Source organism: Crassostrea angulata, chromosome 10 (genome assembly GCF_025612915.1).
Source record: "Crassostrea angulata isolate pt1a10 chromosome 10, ASM2561291v2, whole genome shotgun sequence".
NCBI classification, from domain to species: Eukaryota; Metazoa; Mollusca; class Bivalvia; order Ostreida; family Ostreidae; genus Magallana; species Magallana angulata.
This window is the reverse complement of record NC_069120.1, coordinates 9,551,726-9,572,981: the sequence shown is the minus strand read 5'-3', so window position 1 is coordinate 9,572,981 and position 21,256 is coordinate 9,551,726. Positions and strand designations below refer to the sequence as shown.

Sequence of the window (21,256 nt, the reverse complement as noted above, 5' to 3'; positions counted from 1 at the left end):
CTACATATTTCCGTCAGCGATATCAAACTCTATTTAAACTGAATAAACTCGAGAAAATGTCGAGCATCTCAACAAAATCTATTGCATTAATCTACCATTACGCAAAAGAAAATGCCGAATTACCGATAGAAGGAATTGTATTTCAGTACCCCTACATCAGATTTTGCTTAATTTGCGCAGGTAAACAGTTAACTGTTTGATTTACCGAAGTATCTGTTTGAATTGATACGTAAAAATCACGAAATACCTGTAGACGATAGTTTCCAGGTTTAAAAGCGTAAATAATGAAAACGAAACGAAAATCCGAACAAGCTAACACCAACACACTTGTTTGATCCTTGTTGGAACAATTAGAAAATTAATTAATAAACAATAAAAACAGAGGGAAATGCACTTTAGTACGTTGTTAATGCATCAGATTTTATCATTTTCGCAGGTAAACATTTACCGAAGTCTATGTTCCAAATACAAGGCGATTGTTTCCCAAGTTAATCAAAGTACTGAAAGTACTGAAAAGCGCTAACCTAGCTTGGTTCTAAGAAAATTTACTGTGTGCAAGCGTAGGCGGAAATGAGCCTTATTGAAATTTTAATTTATGTTTAATAAATATCAATTTAAAGTATCGAAGGCCAGATTTCTTTAAATATATGTTACTTTCTGAAAATGATGTGAATTAAAGCTGAACACGACTTGTATATGGATACTTGCCTGAAAAAAGATATGTTAAAATCACGAATTATACCTTTTGAACAGTAATTTATCACAGTTTTTGACATTTTCTTGCAAAGAATCGATTATATTTTTCTATATTTTAGCTTCTGAATACACACTATATTTTTTCATCACTGCGTAGCATCCCGTGCTGATGTACGTAAGCCCCGCAAACCAATCGTATCTACTCGGCCATTTCCGTCACCCAGATAACTGGTTCCCTATACCTCTTACCAGTTTAAATGATGTATATTTCTGCTCATAGAGGGCAGTTATTCCTTGCACCGGAAGTAGAAGTCTAACGACAAAAAAGCGCTGAGCTATGCTTAGCGCTTTAAAAAGCAAAATGAAACGAAAAAATGAAAACAAGCTAAAACCAACATCACAAGTGAAAATGACAACGCGTTGAAATATTTAACCTCAATTTACTTCACAATAATCGGCACCAATGTTATTTCCATGTTTCATAGATTATATTCGCACGTGAACTGTTGCACAACAAACTGCCAGCTTCAAACAAAGAACCTCGTTTTCGAGATGCGGTAGACTGGCGATGCCTGTCATAAGACCAGTCTATCGCAATGAATTGCCAGTCTACGATATATGGAATAACGAGCCATTCTTTATAAGTATTTTCGCAATTATCTCAAATTTGGAACAGAAATCGCCTATAATTTTTGCAATTTATATTTTCCTTTCCCTAAGGATGATTTATGCTAAATTACGTTAAGATTAACTCGGTAGTTCTTGAGAAGAAGATTTTTAAAAATGCACCCCCCTTTTTCTACAGTTTCAAGGTTTTCTCCGCTTTGAATACAGATCGGACTTTTATTTCTGCAATTTATATTCGCCCTCCCATAAGGATGCTTTGTGCCAAATTTGGTTGAAATTGGATAAGCGGTTTTAGAGAAGAAGTTCAAAATGTAAAAAGTTTACAGACGGACAGACAGACGGACGGACAGACGGACAGACGGACGACGGACAAAATGTGATCAGAATAGCTCACTTGAGCTTTCAGCTCAGGTGAGCTAGAAAAGGGGTCTCTACCTTAACGATAAAAGTCAGGCACGTAGCACCAGCCCCCCCCCCCCCCCCCCACACTTTTTTTCGCAGCAACTATTTTTTTTAAATTTACATAAAAAAATTGAATTATCATGAAGTTGGCCTCCCACTTTTTGGGGGAACAAGTAAAAACTTGATATGAAAATAAGGAAATTAGGATTGACATTGAAGTTATATACTTCGCCAACCCAACCCCCCCCCCTCCCCCGATTAGGATTTTGAAGATTTTGGGAATATCCTAATTCCCCCTTTTTTCTTTTTTTATTCTTGTCAAAATTTTTGGATGAGTCTGCCCCCCCCCCTTTCAAAAACGATGCTATGTGCCTGAAAGTACAATACATGTATAAAAGACCATTTTATTTTATATTAGGCTTTATTTCCGATATACATGTATCAGTCTCTACCTGCGATTTTATTGAGGACAATCTTTGATAAACGATGTTATATTTGATGGACGAGAAAATTAGTAATTAATTTAAAAAGTGATAATTTAAACGATATTTCTAAAGTGATAAATGGAATGATATTTCAATAATGATAAATGAAATAATATTGCAGTAAAAATTAAGTCATTTTAAGTTCAATTTCCAACTGGAATCTAGTTTTGATGTATTTTGAAGTTCGTTGTCCTCCATTTTGAGTTTTTGCCGATTAAAAACTTATTCACGATGACTGCAACCTGTAGGATATATATCTCACGGTTAACTTGCTGCAATCCATAACTTTGCCGCATACTATGTTTAGGCTCAAATCGCTTAGTGATAACGTTTTGCGCTTGCATAAATTATAGTTATTACGTCCCTTTAACTTAAAACTTCTCGGCACGAGTTGAAAACTGATTTTCATTTACATTATTGTAATTCATAACTTAGCCGCATTCTATAATGTTTAGGCTTAAATCACTAAAAGTGAAAACGTTGGTGCTTCATTTATTTTTGCGCTTACATGCATTATAAATATAAGAAAATATAAAAACATGTTATGTAAACGAATATCATGAGTAGCCTAGCTGAGACTTTAAGAGCAACGTCCCATTAACTTCTCAGCACGAGCTTAAAACTGAAATAATCAGATGTTTATTTATTTTGCAACAATTAACAAACAAGTTATACGACTTATTTTAATATCTCGTTGGCACTGATGTTAGCGCGAGTTGTGGTTGGAGGAAGCCGAAGGAAACCCAGGTGTCCATGCCGGTAACTACCATACTCTATCACATACCACCACTGCCCATCACGGTGATCGAACTCCAGTCAAAACGATGAGAAGCATGTGTAATGTCCCAAATGAGTTGATGTCTTCACTGGAGACTGAGTTTCCACAGGTCCATTCAAAATTGGCCAACATCCATACAATTGTCAGCATGTTCAGAGTTCAGGTGTGGGGTTAACAGGCAAATTTGTTGATATCTAGATATATTTACATTTTCCAGTGTCTTTGCCTGTGATAACAGTACGTATCGATTTTGTACTATGTAACCCATAATACAAATGACGCCAAATTGAGGCGCCAGCGGGGTTTGCTTATTTATATTTAAATACTTAATCGTGCGATTGCTTAAAATTATATAAATATAAGTAATTCGGAATCATTCTTTGAATGTTATGAGGTAATAATTTCGGTCGGGGCGTGATCAAATCTATCATAAAGCCCTTTGGGCTTTATTGGATATGATCACGCCCCGACCGAAATTATCACCTCATAATACTCAAAAAATGATTCCTTATTCCTTATATAGTTCCATGTCTCTTATTTCTTTCATTATGTTACATTTAAATCAAAATGGAAAAGATTGCACAATATTTTATTTCAATATATACAAAAAATCACATGATTTTACTTCTGATCAAAAATAGTCAATATTTCACAATTATGAAATCAACAAAATTTATCATCAACAGAACACATGTTCACAACTGGTCCACTCATTAAATTGCCATGAGTTTTTAAAAGGAAGTCTAGTTGCCATTGAAAAGGAGCCTCCAAACAACGGAACATTTACACCAGTTTAACAGTTGGAAGTTTGGAGTTCACAGAATCTAGTGGAGTCCATCGAGAAAGTTCAAGCACATCAAAGATCTCCTGTAAATTATGGAAAACAAATAAATAAATAACCCTTACGTAGAATTGCCTGGGAGTCTTTAGTGTTTGTTGAAACTCATGTATAATGCATTAAGATAATCTAAGCAAATCAAATATACAATGTGATCTGTAAAACTATGTACATATTTAACCGTTACAGAGGAAAAATTCATGTAGTCAAAGTAGCATCATATTGTATGTTCAGCTTGTGTGGGTTTCTTTAGGAGCGGGGGATTCAGAAGTCCGCTTACCTCACTTTGCTCCATGTAGTCTTTGTTATATCTGAATACATCTACCTCTACTTCAGGTTCTAAAATCACACAAAAATTTATTTCATAAAAGATGGTCTAAAATTAATTTATTGCCCTATGAAAAAATACATCCCAATTTTAATTTCACAAGTTATAAATAGAGTAAGTATGTTTTATCACCTAGTCAGTGTACCTTACATTTCTCAAAGGAGTCTTAGGACACCATAAACACAATGTGTATAACTTAATAATTCTATCTCACTTGAATAAATACCTTCTAATGCTTCCATGTCCTCTTCTTGTTGGGTTTCATAATAATTATTCTGTAAAATCATTGACATGTAACGTTAAAAAAAATTATAGTATTATTTACTTCTTTTTTTCTTTTTCTTTTTGTATGTCCAATAGTATTTTATTATTCATATTTTATACAAATTTTCTCATTCAAACAAATTCACACAAATCCTGATGAATGACGATGGGACACTTACATAGTTACTGTATGGATCATAGTACTGATTGTAGGCATTGTATCCATAGTAATTATAGTACTGGTTGTTGTAGTAATTCTGGCCATAGTAGTTCCCATAGTACGTGGAGTTGGGGTCTTGTGCCATTGGCCTAAAATGGAAATCAGTTTACTTTTAATATACACATCAGTAAAAATAAATGAATGCTAACCAATTATCCAAAAAGTAAATTCCTTCCACTTTGCAACAGTTATCTTTCACAAAAAATAGATCCTTTGTTTTTCCAATGGTCCCCTACTTTTTAATTACCTTTTTGGTGTGGCAAGACTGACACGTATTGGCTTTTTCCCGACCCCTTGCATGTGCTGCATTTCTATCAGGGCTCTCTGTTGGTCTGTCTCCTCTGTGAACCTCACAAAACCGTACCCCTTGCTCTTACCACTCGGCTCCAGGACCACTATTAATTCACAAGAGGATTGTGTATGGACTTCTTGGTTTAATATTTATTAGATGTTTAATTTTAACAAATCATTAAAATCAAAGCAAGAAAACTTTGATCATTTTTGAATTTCTATAAATATCATCACTTTAAAAAGCGAGATCTACCCAGCGTCTTCTTTGTATAAAGTTTAATGAAGTTCAGATTCAATATGAAAAGCTCTCCTCACCTTTTGCAGACCTGCAAGACTTAAACCTTCTGGAGAACGCCTGGTACAGTGTGTAATCGTCTACTTCTTCTGTCAGGTCACCCACAAACAGGGAATACTCTGGACTGTAATCAGGCAGGAAAAACAATCAGCTCATTTCTTACAGGTAATGCACACATTAAACTTGGATTTTTATTTGCACCTTTTATGTTTTGGTGAAGACCAAAAAAAATTAAAAATCTGATTTTATCAAGAACTAAAGGTACCCTGTTGTTATTATCAAGTATTTACATTCGGTGAATATTTTTCCTTCTATTAGCATTGGAAATCTGTGACAATTAATTTTCAATAACATACACAGCATATGAGCACAAGTGAACATCATCATGCATTTTGAATATATTCATAATTGTATAATTTAATGAAACTTGTATAACCATTTTGATATGTATTTGCAAAAAATAATCATTAAATAAGATCATTTTGATCTCAAAAAAGAGTTTTCACTGCAAAGTTTCTGGCACTATATTTTTAGCTGCAGAACACTTAATAACATGTTTTATGGCTGTTTCATCATTTATTCATATCTTTAACAAAGAACATATATTTAATGGCTTTAGAGCAATGATGCAAAAATATTTCATAAAATAAATTAGGGAAAAAATTATTACACTACGCTAATGCTCTGTAGTCTGTATTCAATTTAGCACAGCCTGGCACATTAATTATAGGATCAACGATATCCAAGAATATTCATTCAATGCTTATTAATCAGTTTTAACAATCATGTTTATTCTTACGTTGATAGGTGTTCTTTTCCATAGCTGGCACTGTTTAACTTGAAACGTCTTGTCTGAAAAACAAAGAGAAAAGAATATATCAACACAGTGTCACAAACCTTTTGAACATAACCCTACTCATCATTCATAAATATGCAAGTCTTTGATACCGGTGGACACAGTTTACCTTCAGAAAACCATCAACAGCCTGCTTTGTGGGAACAAAAAGCTATCCAGTCTGTATTCAACACTAGAAAATTGCCCCTGCCTAATAAAATTTAAAACATGGTACAAGTCATCAGTTGGCGAGAGATTAGCTGTTAACTTGGTTTGATACTGGCCCAGCTCTGGGTCTGAGCTCTGTCCCTGATAGACACCTACCGGACTACTGTTAGGGATGTTCTTTCCATTCAGCTTCAGCATGGCTTGGTGAGCATTTTCTGGATCGTGGAAATCTATAAAACAGTATCCTGCCGGCAACCTACACAAAAGTGTAAAGTAATTGGGTTTAATCATAAAATCAAAACACTATTTTCTATGCTATTTCTCTCCGTATATCTCCATTTTCATAACATTATAAATAGAGTTGTATTACATTTTTGAATTCAATAAGTTTATTACAAGCACTGAGGTACATTTTTATCTTGTAAACATATCATGTACAGCAGCAGATTTTTACCAAACACTGAGTATTCAATATTTCCTATTGTTATATTCAGTAGTATATTCTCACTATATAACTCTATATAGACGAATAGTCAATAATTTTAATATTAGTTCGTCCGAAAAATATTGACCGGTCAATATTTTTTTGATTTTGACAGGCTAGGAATAATATCTAGAGAACATTCCCTTTATTTCAAATAATCGCCTCTGATTTGTTGATTCGTAAACGATGACGTAAATAATTCTTCGCGACTTCAAAACAAGGTGACGTCATAATAGACAGTCAGTCAAGGCAAGGAAATGACGGATGCGCAATGCAATGGTTTTGCTATCATAACGGATATAAGGATTTGCGAATTACTGTGAAGTAAAATCAGGTAGATCATCTGTAGGTTAATTCTTACGGTCGGCGGAATATCACCAGTGATCATTTGATGCTGAGGATATTTTGGAAATGAACTTTGCACAAAATTGAATTCGTGAATTCTTTATTGAGCTGAGAAAATCATGGCGATCTGTTTTCAATTACTTTCTTATATTTTTGTTTGTTTCTTCATATATTGTACAAATATTGACTAGGGTTTAGGGCAACATTGATTATATTAGCCCCCTTGGGATGAAAATATTGCCCTCCGCTTCACGTCGGGCAATATTTCGTCCCTCGGGGGCTAATATAATCAATGTTGCCCTAAACCCTAGTCAATATTTGTATAATATAAGGAATATATTCTTTCTCAAAGAATCTTTATTACACTTAAAAAAGAAGTTAAAACAATGAAGAGAAATCATACCCTGTTGTTTTACTCTTAATGACTTTAATTCCTTTGACTGCGACCCCCATTTGTTTAAAAGCCATAGAAATAAAGGATTCGTCCATGTAAGGATCCAACTGAAATAAAATTTTAAAAATCTGATGTTTTATTACAACTTAAACATTTTAAAGAATATGCATTGAATCCCAAAATAGTCCCTCATGAATAATTTCTGATACAAAAAATGTCCTCCCAACTCCTTTAGATTGTCATGAGTTGGATCCTATACAGAATATCTCAATGTCTTTTGTGCTGAATTAACATTCCTCTTAGTATTCATTAATGAGTTACAATTGATGGATTTGATGCAGGTATACATTACATTCTGTAAAGATAAGAAATCCAAAATGTAGTAGTTAGAGAATGTCGCACTTAAAATCTAAACACTGTTTCATCATTTAAACAGCTGTTAAATCAAAGTACTCTGGTTTCATTAATAGTCATGGGTATCATTTTTTGCAGATTTAGTAAAATTCAGTTTCAAGGAAATTGAAGAAGAATTACGTTTTTTATTTCATAGATCATAGACTTTGATGGACTGGTGGAAAACATGTCAACAGAATGTGCATGGTATGAAAACAATACAGAGGGCAAGACTTGCCAATAAATGCAGGAGGCTATATTGGGCCAATATGCCCAATATAGCTTTGGTTTATTGGGTTACCTTTACAGGTCCAGCACAATCTCCTGATTTTGATAAAGCTTTTCAGAATCGCTTGATTTAATTCTTTTGTAACACATTTTTCTTAAATGTGTATTTTTTTCCAGCATGTAAACAAAATCGCACTTAGTGCAGTGAGTGTTTTCAACTTTGAACTGTTCTGTAAACAATGTATGTAAAAATTACTCATCAATTTGTGTCTCTTTCAGAGACTTTGAACCTAAAGTTCTGAAGTTTTTGGGCAATTGATCCATGACCTCACAGTTCTTGAATGAAATATAAAGATGGTCAGTTATGGTAAACAGGTATAAATATTTCAGCACAATGTAAAAAATATCATACTGATCAACGTCTCAGTGCACACAAGGTGGTGTACAGTAACCCAAACAATGCAAATACATTTTTTGCTTAAAAGCAGCAATGTTAAAACTAATATAATTCGGGTTGCTTTTGTAATGGTTCATGATATAAATTTGAGTGGTAATTAACTTGCAATTTTTTGTATATTTCTAATAATGAACATTTTTGTCGAACACTGCATGTTAATAGCTTTGTCAAGCTATTCTGAATAGCTTTTTTAAGCTATATAGCTTTTTCAAGGTAAATAGCTGAATCGGTAGATTGTGATGGACCTGGTTTATTCGTCAATGCAATGGGTAATTGCAAGATAAATAAACATATTCCACTGCATTACTTTGAAATATCATTAACTTAAAAGAAAAATTGATGCATTTTCCACCGCCTCTGGAGAAATGCTAATTTTCCACGTATCAGGAGAAAACGTACCCAAGAGAAAACGTACTCAGGAGAAAACGTACCCAATCTCTAGGGTACGTTTTCTCCAAGAGAAAACGTACCCTATGAAAATCATAATCATACTACTTAATAGTTTTTAATACTTTGAAATACTATTTTGCATAATAAATATACAGAAATGTAAGAGTTTTATAGATATATGAATTTAATACTTTATAATTTTAAAGGGGTTGGACATATTAAATAATTTTCAAATGCTACTTTAATGCATATTTCAATGCATAGATGTATAGAAATATATTCATTTTATGAATAATATATTTATGTTAATTGTAGCAACTTTCATTTTAGTTCAAAATAATGACCTGTCATAAAGTGTTATCTGACTACTTCTAATTATCCATTTATCGGTAGCATTTCCGATTTGAGTTTCTCCATGCGAGATCCCCTGATTTTAATTATAGTGATAATCAATTAAATACATGAGCAGCATGTCATTGGCGTCAGAAGCAAATTGACTGTTCAATGTTACATTTCGTAGTTGTTTCCATGTGGACTTGGTTTTATTAAGCAACTTTGTTTTATAGATAAATTTCAAAAAAAATGTAAAAAAAAAAATAAAAAAATAATAATTTAGTTCTCCAAATGAGATTGCAATAAAAACTAATTATTTAACGGTCTCATTTATGGTGGATTAATTGTCGACTAATTAAACTGCTCAGGCAGTTATGTGTATGTTACAAATTATTGTCTTAATAATTTAAGTACGTGACTATGCATTTAAAAACAACAGCAAGAAATGCTACAAATGTTCATTGTATATTCAATTTTGTTTCATTTAAGAATATCCATGAAAACCATTATTTATTATTTTCATAGGGTACGTTTTCTCCAAGAGAAAACGTACCTGGGTACGTTTTCTCCTGGAGAAAACGTACCCTATAAATTGGGTACGTTTTCTCCTGGGTACGTTTTCTCCTGGGTACGTTTTCTCCAGCATTCATTTTCCACGCTGTCTGATTTAATACATGCCACAGCGTCTGTCGACTCCTGACCGTGCTGCGCTCGCCTAACAGTCGCACTGTAAGAAATATTTTTAAATCTTATGTCGCATGTTAAACAATCAATTTAAATATTTACATCTCCCATCCACAACGATGTTGAAGCAGCTGCCATTTTAAGTATATTCTTAAGATATCTTCTATGATTACTCTCTTCTAAGACTTCTTTCGTTTCCTTCTGGCCTCGCAAATAGTAACTGCGCGTGCTCATTAAATTTGTTAAGTCGTTCGTCTATTTTTTACCGACCTCAAAAGTGGTGACGTACTTCACAAACGCATGGCAAAAATGGACATCGAAGTAGTCGTTGGATGTTACGAAGAGCTATTGTTGGGGTTTCGAATCGTTCAAGTAGGAGAGGTTTGTATATTTGGTGTATTGTTTGAAATATTTAAATTAACCAATGCATTTTTTCTATCTTTTTTAGAGAATGACCACTTAAACTTTAGAAATTGCAGAGACATAAATAACACAAATGTTTGTCTCTGGAAAATATAAACAAATACAATTAACAGGAACTCTAAGTAACTTGAAGAAAATTCGGCATTGTGTCGAGTTTCTTGGTCATGTGACTTTTATTGACACCATGTACCAAAACCTCTCTCTCTCTCTCTCTCTCTCTCTCTCTCTCTCTCTCTCTCATATGATATTATCTTGATAGAATATGTTTAAAGTTAACGCCTATCTGTTTAGTAAAAAAGATAGTAAGACATTTAAGATTATTAATGAGTTTAAATTTTTATAATAGAATTTCCAGTTAGAACCAAGCTTCACTGACCACTCTCACTCTGGCTGCATAAAACACATTGCGGTTTCAAACAAGGGATTCTTGGCATCAGGAGGCACAGATGAAACCATTCAGTTGTTTCATCTTGGAAGGAGAACACAGTTAGGGTCTTTAGTACATCATTCAGGTAGGTTAATTTTTAAAAGCCAATTAATTTACTTATACCTCATATTCTTTCTAGCCAGATATACAGTATATTTGAGTATTTTTGAGTTGATGTATCATAATTCTTTTTTTTTCTTTTGCTGTAACAGGGTCTTTGACCTGTCTGCAATTTTTCAATAGTTCCCACTTGTTCAGTGCCAGTGAAGATGGAACATTTTGTATATGGAGCAGAGCAACATGGGAGTGTTTGAAAACATTCAGAGGACACAAGTAAGCATACATATGATTGGGAACTTGTGGTGATTCAGAACTCAAAAGAGAGCTTTAGGATCTGTGTCTTGGATATTGAGTACAATAAATGTAAATGTATCCTGTAATGAGTACCGCCATAAAGTTTATTAACACAGTGGTTTTAAGCAAGGAATTCTTGGCATTAGGAAACACACAGTCTGATTAAAACCGCCCCCTTCTCCTGACACTCGTCAGGGTCTGACAGGCATCAATAGCAGGTCATCTTCACAGGACCTCCACATTTGCATACAATCTAAATATATCCCATCCAATCACAAACATGGTTTTCTCTGTTTTATGAGAGGTGTAACTCTTTAATACAGAGGTTACATAGAAAACAAACATGAATTAATTTTTCAATCCCCTTTTGAAGAGTTCCAATATATTTTCTAAAGCAGTAAAAACATTTTCCTGATTGGTCTGAATTAATTGTAAAGGTCGTGTGAAGATGACCAGCTCCATTCACTACCTGTTGGACCCCGAGGAGTATAAGGAGAAGGGGGATGGTTTTAATCAGACTGGGAGACACAGATCAGACCATTAAATTGTTTCATCTTGTATAAATAAAACAAAAGCACATTTTTACTCTATTTGTGAAAGTGAATATTTCTTATTCATTATGCAACTCATAGGAAGACATAGTAAAAATGCTAGATTTCCCTGTGGTATAGATAGCAAGCACTTGACCCTCAGCAACACCTGCTTTATAAAGGGTGTGTTAAGTTCTGTTGCAGTTGTTTGACATGGCCACTTTATTGATCTAGGGGCCCAGTGCGGTGGTTGTCTCTCCATCCCAGTGGAAAACTGGTGTTAACTGTTGGTCAAGACAAAACACTTCGGACTTGGAATGTTATTACAGGAAAGTCAGCCTACATAACAAACATTAAACGAGGTCAGTAAAACCTTACTTCATTTACTTTGTTAAACAAAGAAAACACAAAATATGTCAGAAAAGGTTCACTTCAAATTGGATGTCGTTAGAGGAAAGCCTTGATTATGCATTAAAAATGTCATTTCTCTCAGTACATATGTATTCTGAATGGGGTATTGTATATTTTCAGCGGCAGATTTTGTTTGCTGGTCCCCTAGTGGTTCACATTATGCTGTTGTGTTCACCAACAAAGTGGATGTGTACAAACTGGAGGTATTGTTCTTTATCTTTCTTGTGTGTTAAGGATTGATTTTAAAGATAAAAAATTAAATAAGGAGTGTTTATTGAGATAGATGCCAACTCTATAGAGGTGCATGTATAAGAAACCACCACTTTGTGACATACTCTCAATCAAATAAAACTTAGCATTTGTTTTCTTCCACAAACTCGTTTCACAGCAATGCATTCTTGGATAAAGCATTACTTTTTTATCTTTTAAACCACGAGTTCAAAATGGCAGGGGTTTTACAATTTAACCCTCACAAAAAATTTTAAAATCCATAATTAAGTTAAAAAATTGTACAGATCAGATTTTTCTAAATTGGGAATGTGTTACAGATATGATGCAGTTTCATCCATATTGAATTCACAAAGTTTCCCATACCAACTAATTAGTTAACTTTTTATGTTTTGTACATAGACTAACATGTAAGTTACAGGCATGAAGTATGTGTAACAACATGTTTTAAAAGTGCAGGTTGTAGAATGAAAATATAATACCTAAAAGTATAGAGGTTTATCACTGTGTAGTAGTGTAGTCTGTACATTTTTTCCCCTTTCTATTTCAGACTGCCACCATATGCTCATCATGGACAGCTGAGAAAAAAATAAACTCCTTTACCTTTTTAAATGTAAAGTGTTTTGTATAAATGTCTCAAAATTTTAAACAATGTCTTGATACATTTGATATTGTACAAAATTTAAAAGGTATATTAATCACAAGAACTACCATTGTCTGGTATCACTGGAATCCTCGTGTCATTATTATGCTGTCTCTATTGTATGATAATTTCTGGAGAAGTGGTAGTACAAATAGAATGTTATCTCTGTACAGGACAGTATTGTTGTCTATGGTGGAGATGGAGGGGTGGTGTTCTTCCATGACATCACCAAAGACAAAGAAATTCAACAAGTGGATACAGAAGTCAACAGGTAATTCACTAATGAAACTGAATTGCAGACGTTTAGGCCCCAACATGTTTAGGCCCCAAGACGGTTAGGCCCCAGGTAAGATGTTTAGGCCCCAAGATGTTTAGGCCCCAAGATGTTTAGGCACCTGTTGTTTATAATAATACATGTAACTGATAGTTGAAAGAACATGGCTTTTAAGCACTTTTGAGCCAATAAATGCAATTTACTTTTATTTGTAGTAAACTAACAACGTAACCATGCACAAGAGTTATATGCGATTGAAGGGAATATCATTGGATATTTTAATTGAGACTTTCGTAGAATAAGACTTTAATCATAAAATATTTATTAGATTTAATTTTTTCGACTTATTATTATTTTTGGGGGAAAAAATTAAAATATACAAAAGCAATTCAATTATAATTGACAGTTTTAGACTTGTGCTGAATGTGTAAAATTTTATGTCTAAATTCTGGTAAAGCTTTGGCAAGCTCAGTATTAAGTATAATCAATCAGTGAAAAAAGAAAAGTTTGTGGTAAACTTTTGGCAAATTTTGAGGTGTTATAATTTAAATCATATCTAAATAATTGACAATTTGTTAACCCCCTCCAGTCTCCTTAAATCAAAATATTTATTAATGTTAGAATAAATAAAAAAAAATTTATTGTATTTCTTATGCATTAATTGTTTTCAATTAAGTAGGTGGTTTAATTGATGCATGTTTGCATTCTGATCAGAGAAGATTTTACTCGAATTACGGGTATTTCGAGCTGGAATGCTGCTTGTTATGATTAATGCAGAAATCAAATATGATACCTAGCAGTATTGTCAGAATAGTATTATGTATAGATTAATTAGTTCATGATTTAAATGATCAAATACATGTAGATGTTACCAGAAAATTATATATGGCAGTATGATACTGAGTATAGCCAGAATTAATATTACCAGAAGTTGTTGCAGCTAGCGGCAACATTTCACTAGTCTCAAAATCTGGTTTCTGGTAACAAAAATGTGTTGCTGCAATATTGCCGCATTGTTGCAGCAATAATTTTACTTTGGTAAGGGCCGTCTCTTCATGGTTTACTTCCAAAGTGAGGTGTGAAACCCTCATTGTATTACTAGAGGATCTCTTCATTATCATCTCCTAATTAGCACCTATCTAGAGAGGGAGCAGGATACCGTGGGGGTGTTGTTTTAACAATTTAATTCATGTCATACACTAAGTAAATGAAAGTCTTTACCGTTTCTTTGATCTGCAGTTAGAAAATTAAATATAGAAAATAATATGATGTGACAAAATAATATGATATTTAAAAAATAACAAATTATGCATAAGATGCAGATTATACTTCCTTATAATTTTAAAAGTAAATGAAGATTTAAATAATAAAATGTAAATTATAATTAACTTAGACAAATGTATGCTGGTGCCTAAACCATTATTCATTTAAAAAATAAAATGAAAATTATTATTAACTTAGAAAAATGTAGGCTGGTGCCTAAACATCTTGGGGCCTAAACATGTTGGGGCCTAAGCGTCTTATCAATGAAGGGCCTAAACATCTTGGGGCCTAAAAGTCTTGCTACCATGAAACTTAGTGGTCAATTCACAGGCAATTCATTTATAAACACCAGTACTTCTAACTATCAACTTAGTTTTTTTTCAATTAAATTTTTCTCACATTGGATACATATATGAAATATGTTTATTCAACAATCAAGGGCTTCAGGAGGCATTTACATGAAATAACAATAATACAATGTATAATCATGATTATAACAAATAATGAATGAAATATGTGGAAAGAATGTCCATATCCACATTATAAGCTTATTCTACTGCATGTAAAATTATTTCTAGATCTATACAATGAATAATATGAAATATGTGAGTCACAAGGAGCAAGATTATTAACTGCAGCTACACAATAACAAGAGTACAAAGAGCAGTGCATACATAAATATTGTACTTGTTAAGTAAGTAGTCAGTTACAATGGGAGGTATATCTGATATATAAACCACACAACACATACCAAATTGTCATACACATATACAAGGGTATACATTTAACTATGCACTGAATACAAAACTTAGTATTTATTTTTGAAAAACAAGGAAATTGAAAATTATTACATTATTTACCATATTATGAAAATAAATCCTTGTTGAGATTGATTCATTATACAAGATGATGATTAATGACTCATTTTTGATGTTTTTCTTGATGTGTTCAGGATTAGAGGTATATCCATCATTAGAGCAGAAGAAACTGAAGATAACAAGTTCTACATGTTTACATCCTCCAGTGATGGGTTCATCAAAATGTTCTCAGTTATTTTGGAGGGAGATGAGGTCAGTACTAACTACTTGTTGAAGAATTTTGTATATTTGCATCTACTGAGGAACAAAATTATATTAACCTGGTCCAATGCTTTTATGATGTTTCAGGTAAAAGTAAAGTTGTTAACAAAGCACAATGCAGATTTCCGGTTGACCTGTATGACAGCGGCCCGAATTCCAGCAAGAGGCTCACCAAAAGGGTCAAAGGTTTTAAAGTCAGAGGTCACTGTGAAGACGGAGGATGAACTAGATGATGACAGACTGTCAGATGAGAATACAGAAGAAGACAGTGAGGAATGTGGAAGTAAAAGTAGTAAAAAGACAGTAAAAGCAGAAATTAAATTGAAGAAAAACATGAAAAATAAACCTGTCAAGCGATGCGGAACTAAACCAATTCAGAAAAGTAAGTACTGAACAATGAAGTACATTTTTAGATAAAAATTTCAGGCAATATTAAATTGTCAGATTTTTCTGTCATTTAAACAATATCATACATGTATATTATTAACTCAATTAGTTTATGGTTACTTTTAGATAAATGTTTGTTGCAGCTTAGATTAGTTAAAATCCACTATTGTGTAATTACTATAAGTATTTGTAGGCATTACCTAACACACAAATTTTTCTGAAAAAATATTAGAATTGGGTTTGCTTTCTTCGCAGCAGAGAATGAACTGTTTACGTACATGTATAGATAGTATGTTTTTCGAGTGTCAGAGACCCATGGTTGATTGCAGCACTTCTTTCCTCCCTCTCTTAGTGTAATGGAGAAAGGGATAAAGCATACCAGTAATCAACAGTGGGTTTCCAATGATGTGATCTTAATGTGTTTACCATATTTTGGAATACTTTAAGAAAATTTCCTTATGTTTCAGAGAAAGGGAAAAAGATAAAGGTGGAAGATACCTAATTCTGTACCATGATGAATAAATGTTTTATTTAAAGATGAGTTGTTCTTTATGTCACGTAAAATATCAAAATCATTAACAAGGCCAAGAAAACTTCAGATATTTCGGACTAGTTTGGACTGATGGATGCTGGTTCTTTAAATTTCTTCTACAAAGCAGTCAGTATTGTCATTTCTAATAGTAAATTTTCATACAATTGAACATAATGTTTTGCTGTATTGCCTAGAAATATACTGGAGTATAGAAATGAAAATGGAAAATTTTGGGCAAGCACAAAAATGGTATTGGCAGTTTTAATATGGGAAGCAACTGGAAAAGAAACCTTTTCTGCATTTGGAATTAAAAAAAGGCCAATTGTAAAATTATTGCTATAATAGCGTTGTTGATTTTCCAAGACTGTTATTTGTTAAAGGAAGGTAAATGAAATCGATCTTGCGAACGAATAGTTCTATGAATGAGTTAACAATATAATAATATGGCGGCGCCCATGGATGCAGGTGGTGTTTTCCCTATTAAAAGTAAACAGGTGCGATTCATTTAAATAAAAATATCTTTTCCATCCCTAATTATATTTTGCTTTCGGTGTAATTGATACACAATGTCTTTATTTTGGAAGTTTAAAACTTATCGGATACGGGATACGACACAATCTCCATGAAAGACTTCTGGATTTCTATCAATAATCCTTTAAATTGGCGGTAAAGAGTATATCCAGACTCCTCCGTATTTTTTATATTCCTTTAGATGGTTAATATAATACCCTAATTGATATTCAGATCATTATCCATAGGTGCTTCCCATCTATAAATCAGTGTACAGAGGAAAAAACAGAGATTGTAACTGATAATCTGTAGGCGATATGATAATCAATCCATTTTAAATACTAGCATTCATACGTATTTTCAAATAAGAGTTTTATACCTTTAAAGCTGCAAAGATAAACGCAAAAAATTACGATACTAGAATAATTTATTATAGGTAGCTGTTGACTTGGATGGCGAAGCAACTGAAGTACTGTGTTGTCATTATGAAGACTACGATTTCATCATAGCTACTCAGCTGAATAAAATGGGAACAATGGTATGGGATATTTCACAGATTTGTTGTAACACTTCTTCCTTAATGCATTTGGTCATACAAACACCGAGATTATCTCTTAACACAATAATCCTTAATGTGTTGTATTCTGCAGGTAGAGGTTACAAGGGATGTAGTTCTCCAGGAAATATCAGCGGCCAGACCGTCGTACACAACACGAGTTCTGCTGGGAGTGGATGAGGTGGGTTTATCTTCATACTCTTGCCCCTTGTGTTGCAAAATGTCAATATTTTTTAAAATTAGTAATAATTTTAACAAATATAGGTTTTTTGATGATCAGTTTTTACATTTAGTATTATTATATGCATACCATACAAGCGATTTATAACCACACCCACTCCTTCTTTTGAATTCCATTTGAATTTAATATTTCCTATTTTATATTGCTAAATATATACCTGTTAATTACTTGGCTACTGGTAATTATGTTTGTAAGAATTTTAAGAATAAATTACAGAGTATAACCCAAAGTAGAAATTATAACTTATCAGAGAGGACTTGAAATGAATGAATAGTTGTGAGAAAAAAAATTTCTTCCTCCTAAATGCAAATTAACAATCAAAAAATGTTAAAAGAATTTCCTGCACAAACATTTTACATTAATGTTATTTTGATTTTGTTTGCCAATACTGTTTCCTTTTTTTGTATAGCCACTTACCCATGTCATTGCCAAGAACCTTCTATCAAAGCTAGATACCACCAAAAAAGTTCTCTTGTCCTTCTCCCTGAAAGACAACTCACCAAAAGTCATTCAACGATTGAGTGATGTCATCAAAACAGTTGTAGAGTGACCTCAACATAAGGGGACATAATCTGTATAGTCCTCACCAAGGATAGCAGCACTATCCACCTCTCAAGTGGTGTCTCAAGAACACATCTGTGTGACACTGGCCAAAGAGAAAGTTCTGTCCTGTCTCTCAGTTGAGGAAATGCAAGACATTGAGTTACTGCTCTTGAGTTGTATATTTCATTTCTGTGCAATACAAGGAAAATTCTATCATTTTTCTTAGGCACATTTTTCTCTTTGAAAATCAGATAATAACATGTCAATAACATAATTTATATTCTATTAAATTAATATACTTTCTCTCTCAGAACAAAATGTTATTGTAAGAGTTCACAACTACATGCTATACATGTAAGTTATAATAGTTTTGGCTTATTTATACCTGTAAATGTGAATACCTATGAAAAGACAGTTCGTCATAATCATTGAATGAAATGAAATAATAAATTTGTTATCAATGGATTATAAATGAAGTGTTTAAAATGATTTCTGGACAGAACTAAGACATTGATATAACGGGCACATAAAATACATGTATGCACCACATTGAATGAAAGATGGGAGGATGAATGATACATTTGTCTGAAGCTAAAAGTAAACTTTTAAATGATAAAATTTCAATTTTTTTTTTAATTGGATGTAGTTTACGTTGTAGTAATACAGTAGCACTCTAGAGAGTGGGTACTTTCAAAATTTTAAGCTCCTGATACTTCCTTGAAGTGATGTGGCTGTAGTCTTGTACATTAACCATTTTTCCCCATTCTTGAACAAAACTGCCACAAAAAGCTTCAATAGCTTCTTTATATCGGGTAATTAACAAACGACTGTCTCTTGCCGGAGTGTTGATGCGCCGTTGGGTCTGTATGTGTGTGTGATACAGATTATTAATTTCATGGATATTGCTTGTACATTATTAAATCTCCATAAAGGAGATAGCCGGGATGCTTAGTTGGAGCGATAAGGGCGATTTTCTTCACCTCATATCGCTTGCCTGTCCGCTTTATTATTGGCTCGGACATTTATTGACACCATGCACGGGTCGATGTGTTATCATTCCAGCCTGTCTGACCGTAAACTTGATCAAAATGAGTTTTCATCTCGTGGAGAAAACGGCATTTCTGTGTTCAATAGCTAGCTATGATATATTTTTGACCAATTTAAGTATTATGGGTTAATATTGATGTCACAAAGTTATTCCAATAAAGCTAAAAAGAAAATTTAGAATTGCGTTCGATAAGTTTTCTGATAAGACAAGTAAGACACCGAAAGAAAGGGGCAAAGTGAGGCAACTCAACTCAGCTTATTAAGATGGAATTGTGTCACAAAACAACACGTGCAAATACTTATTCCAATGTTGTAACTAGAAGACCCTCTATTTCGTGACTTTTACTCCTAGGGTGAGTAGTTCCAACACCCTCCATTAATGTCATTACGTAATGACATTGCTAAAAGCAAGCCGCCTTAATGTCAGGCAGACCGAATGTTCGTCAAGATTGTCATCTAGATTGATGCAGGCCGATAGCTGGCTTGACTCACATTTCCGATCTCCCAGATGTAAGATCAGGTTTCAAGAAACTGTCATAATAACTTCCACACTTCTAGAAACTGCAGGTCTGTAGCTCCCGGTCTGAAAAAAATTCGAATGGACGACCATCCAATTTTTATTTTAGACCTGGAGCCACAGACCTGCAGCTACAGCTAAATCATAAGTTGATAAGTTTATATTCTATACACTTTTTTAATTGATGTTATTTCTTTAACATTGTGTATTCTTACTTAAATTGTGCGAGTGAGGAAATATTCCAGACGATTACATCGATTTTGTTTGTCAGAAGTAATCGTCAATTAATTAAGATTGACTCCCTTTCCAATGTAATAAACTTGTATCTTAAAATTGCGCTTAATTTACGAGAATCCAGAACAATGGTGCTGATGTTACTGCACAATAGAATTTGCACAAGAAAATACCGCCCGTTTATTCACTCGGTATAAACACTGCGTTGATAAAATTATCTCATACAATTTTAGTATTTCGAGAATTTAGAGACACAAACGTGAGCTATAGGGCCGAACACTGGTTAAAATGCTGTCCTCAACTCATAGTTTTTACGCTTCTTATATTTCTATGTTCTAAAATGAATATGCTGCAATTACGTTTTCTTTAAAAAATATCTCCATATCCACACATTAATCTTGATTTAAACAATATTCAAAATATTGTACTTTCCAGTGATTATTGTAAAGCATACTGTTGGGGATGTATGTATTCAAGAATTCGACAATGTATAAAAAAAAGAAGAGGAGGTTTGCGGGGGGGGGGGGGGGTGTGAACGAAACTGTAGTGTATTTCATAAAAGAACGGTCCCTGGATACTTTAATTAAGATCCTTCACACAAAAAACATGAGAAAAAGAGTATATTTTCACCAAAACAAAAACAAAACAAAAAACTAATGGCACAATCCGCACTCTAGTCAGAATCTCGCAAACAGGCATTAACCATTTCACAATTTTCGGAAGAGGATTCATTACTCATTTTAACCATTACCAATGGATTCATTGTGCCTGCTTGATGTCAAGTTTTTAAAAAGAATAAACGCATTTTCAATATATGTTCAAAATGCCCCGCCCTTCTACTAGTCAGAATCCCTGACCTTAGTACAATTTTGATGGAACTATAGGATTCTACGCTTAACATCCTTGCAATAAACAAACAGCTCAGAATAAGCCAAGTATAACAATATAACAAAGGGCCTTGAAATTTTACATTACGATGGAGACTGTTCTCAATTTTTCTTCAATATAGTTGTCCAGCGGAAATGAAGAAGAATTTTGATTTTGGATCAATTTTTAGTTTTACCAAAAATGTAATGCCCCTATTATAGGGATGGAATAACAAAATTAGCAACTTATCCTTCC

At 33.4% G+C, this 21,256-nt stretch overlaps 3 protein-coding genes across 3 annotated transcripts; 2 read left to right on the top strand and 1 right to left on the bottom strand.

Moving 5' to 3' along the window:
• Positions 1–3,561: 3,561 nt before the first annotated feature.
• LOC128166762 (tRNA selenocysteine 1-associated protein 1-like) lies at positions 3,562–10,183 on the bottom strand. The gene is made up of 10 exons (XM_052832122.1): positions 10,038–10,183; positions 7,460–7,557; positions 6,384–6,483; positions 6,024–6,076; positions 5,245–5,348; positions 4,886–5,033; positions 4,598–4,727; positions 4,381–4,429; positions 4,107–4,165; positions 3,562–3,855 (listed from the first exon to the last, which is right to left on the bottom strand). The coding sequence occupies exons 1-10, from the start codon at positions 10,167–10,169 to the stop codon at positions 3,772–3,774; spliced, it is 957 nt and encodes a 318-aa protein (XP_052688082.1). The 5' UTR covers positions 10,170–10,183; the 3' UTR covers positions 3,562–3,771.
• LOC128166761 (p21-activated protein kinase-interacting protein 1-like) lies at positions 10,172–16,490 on the top strand. The gene is made up of 10 exons (XM_052832121.1): positions 10,172–10,316; positions 10,705–10,870; positions 10,998–11,118; positions 11,904–12,031; positions 12,201–12,283; positions 12,859–12,921; positions 13,125–13,222; positions 15,441–15,558; positions 15,655–15,949; positions 16,422–16,490. Exons 1-10 carry the CDS (start codon positions 10,236–10,238, stop codon positions 16,454–16,456), a joined length of 1,188 nt encoding a protein of 395 aa, XP_052688081.1. The 5' UTR covers positions 10,172–10,235; the 3' UTR covers positions 16,457–16,490.
• A 143-nt stretch (positions 16,491–16,633) lies between these two features.
• On the top strand, positions 16,634–18,549 carry LOC128166763 (proteasome assembly chaperone 3-like). Its single transcript, XM_052832123.1, has 4 exons — positions 16,634–16,980; positions 17,433–17,534; positions 17,647–17,733; positions 18,203–18,549. Exons 1-4 carry the CDS (start codon positions 16,930–16,932, stop codon positions 18,341–18,343), a joined length of 381 nt encoding a protein of 126 aa, XP_052688083.1. The 5' UTR covers positions 16,634–16,929; the 3' UTR covers positions 18,344–18,549.
• Positions 18,550–21,256: the final 2,707 nt, after the last annotated feature.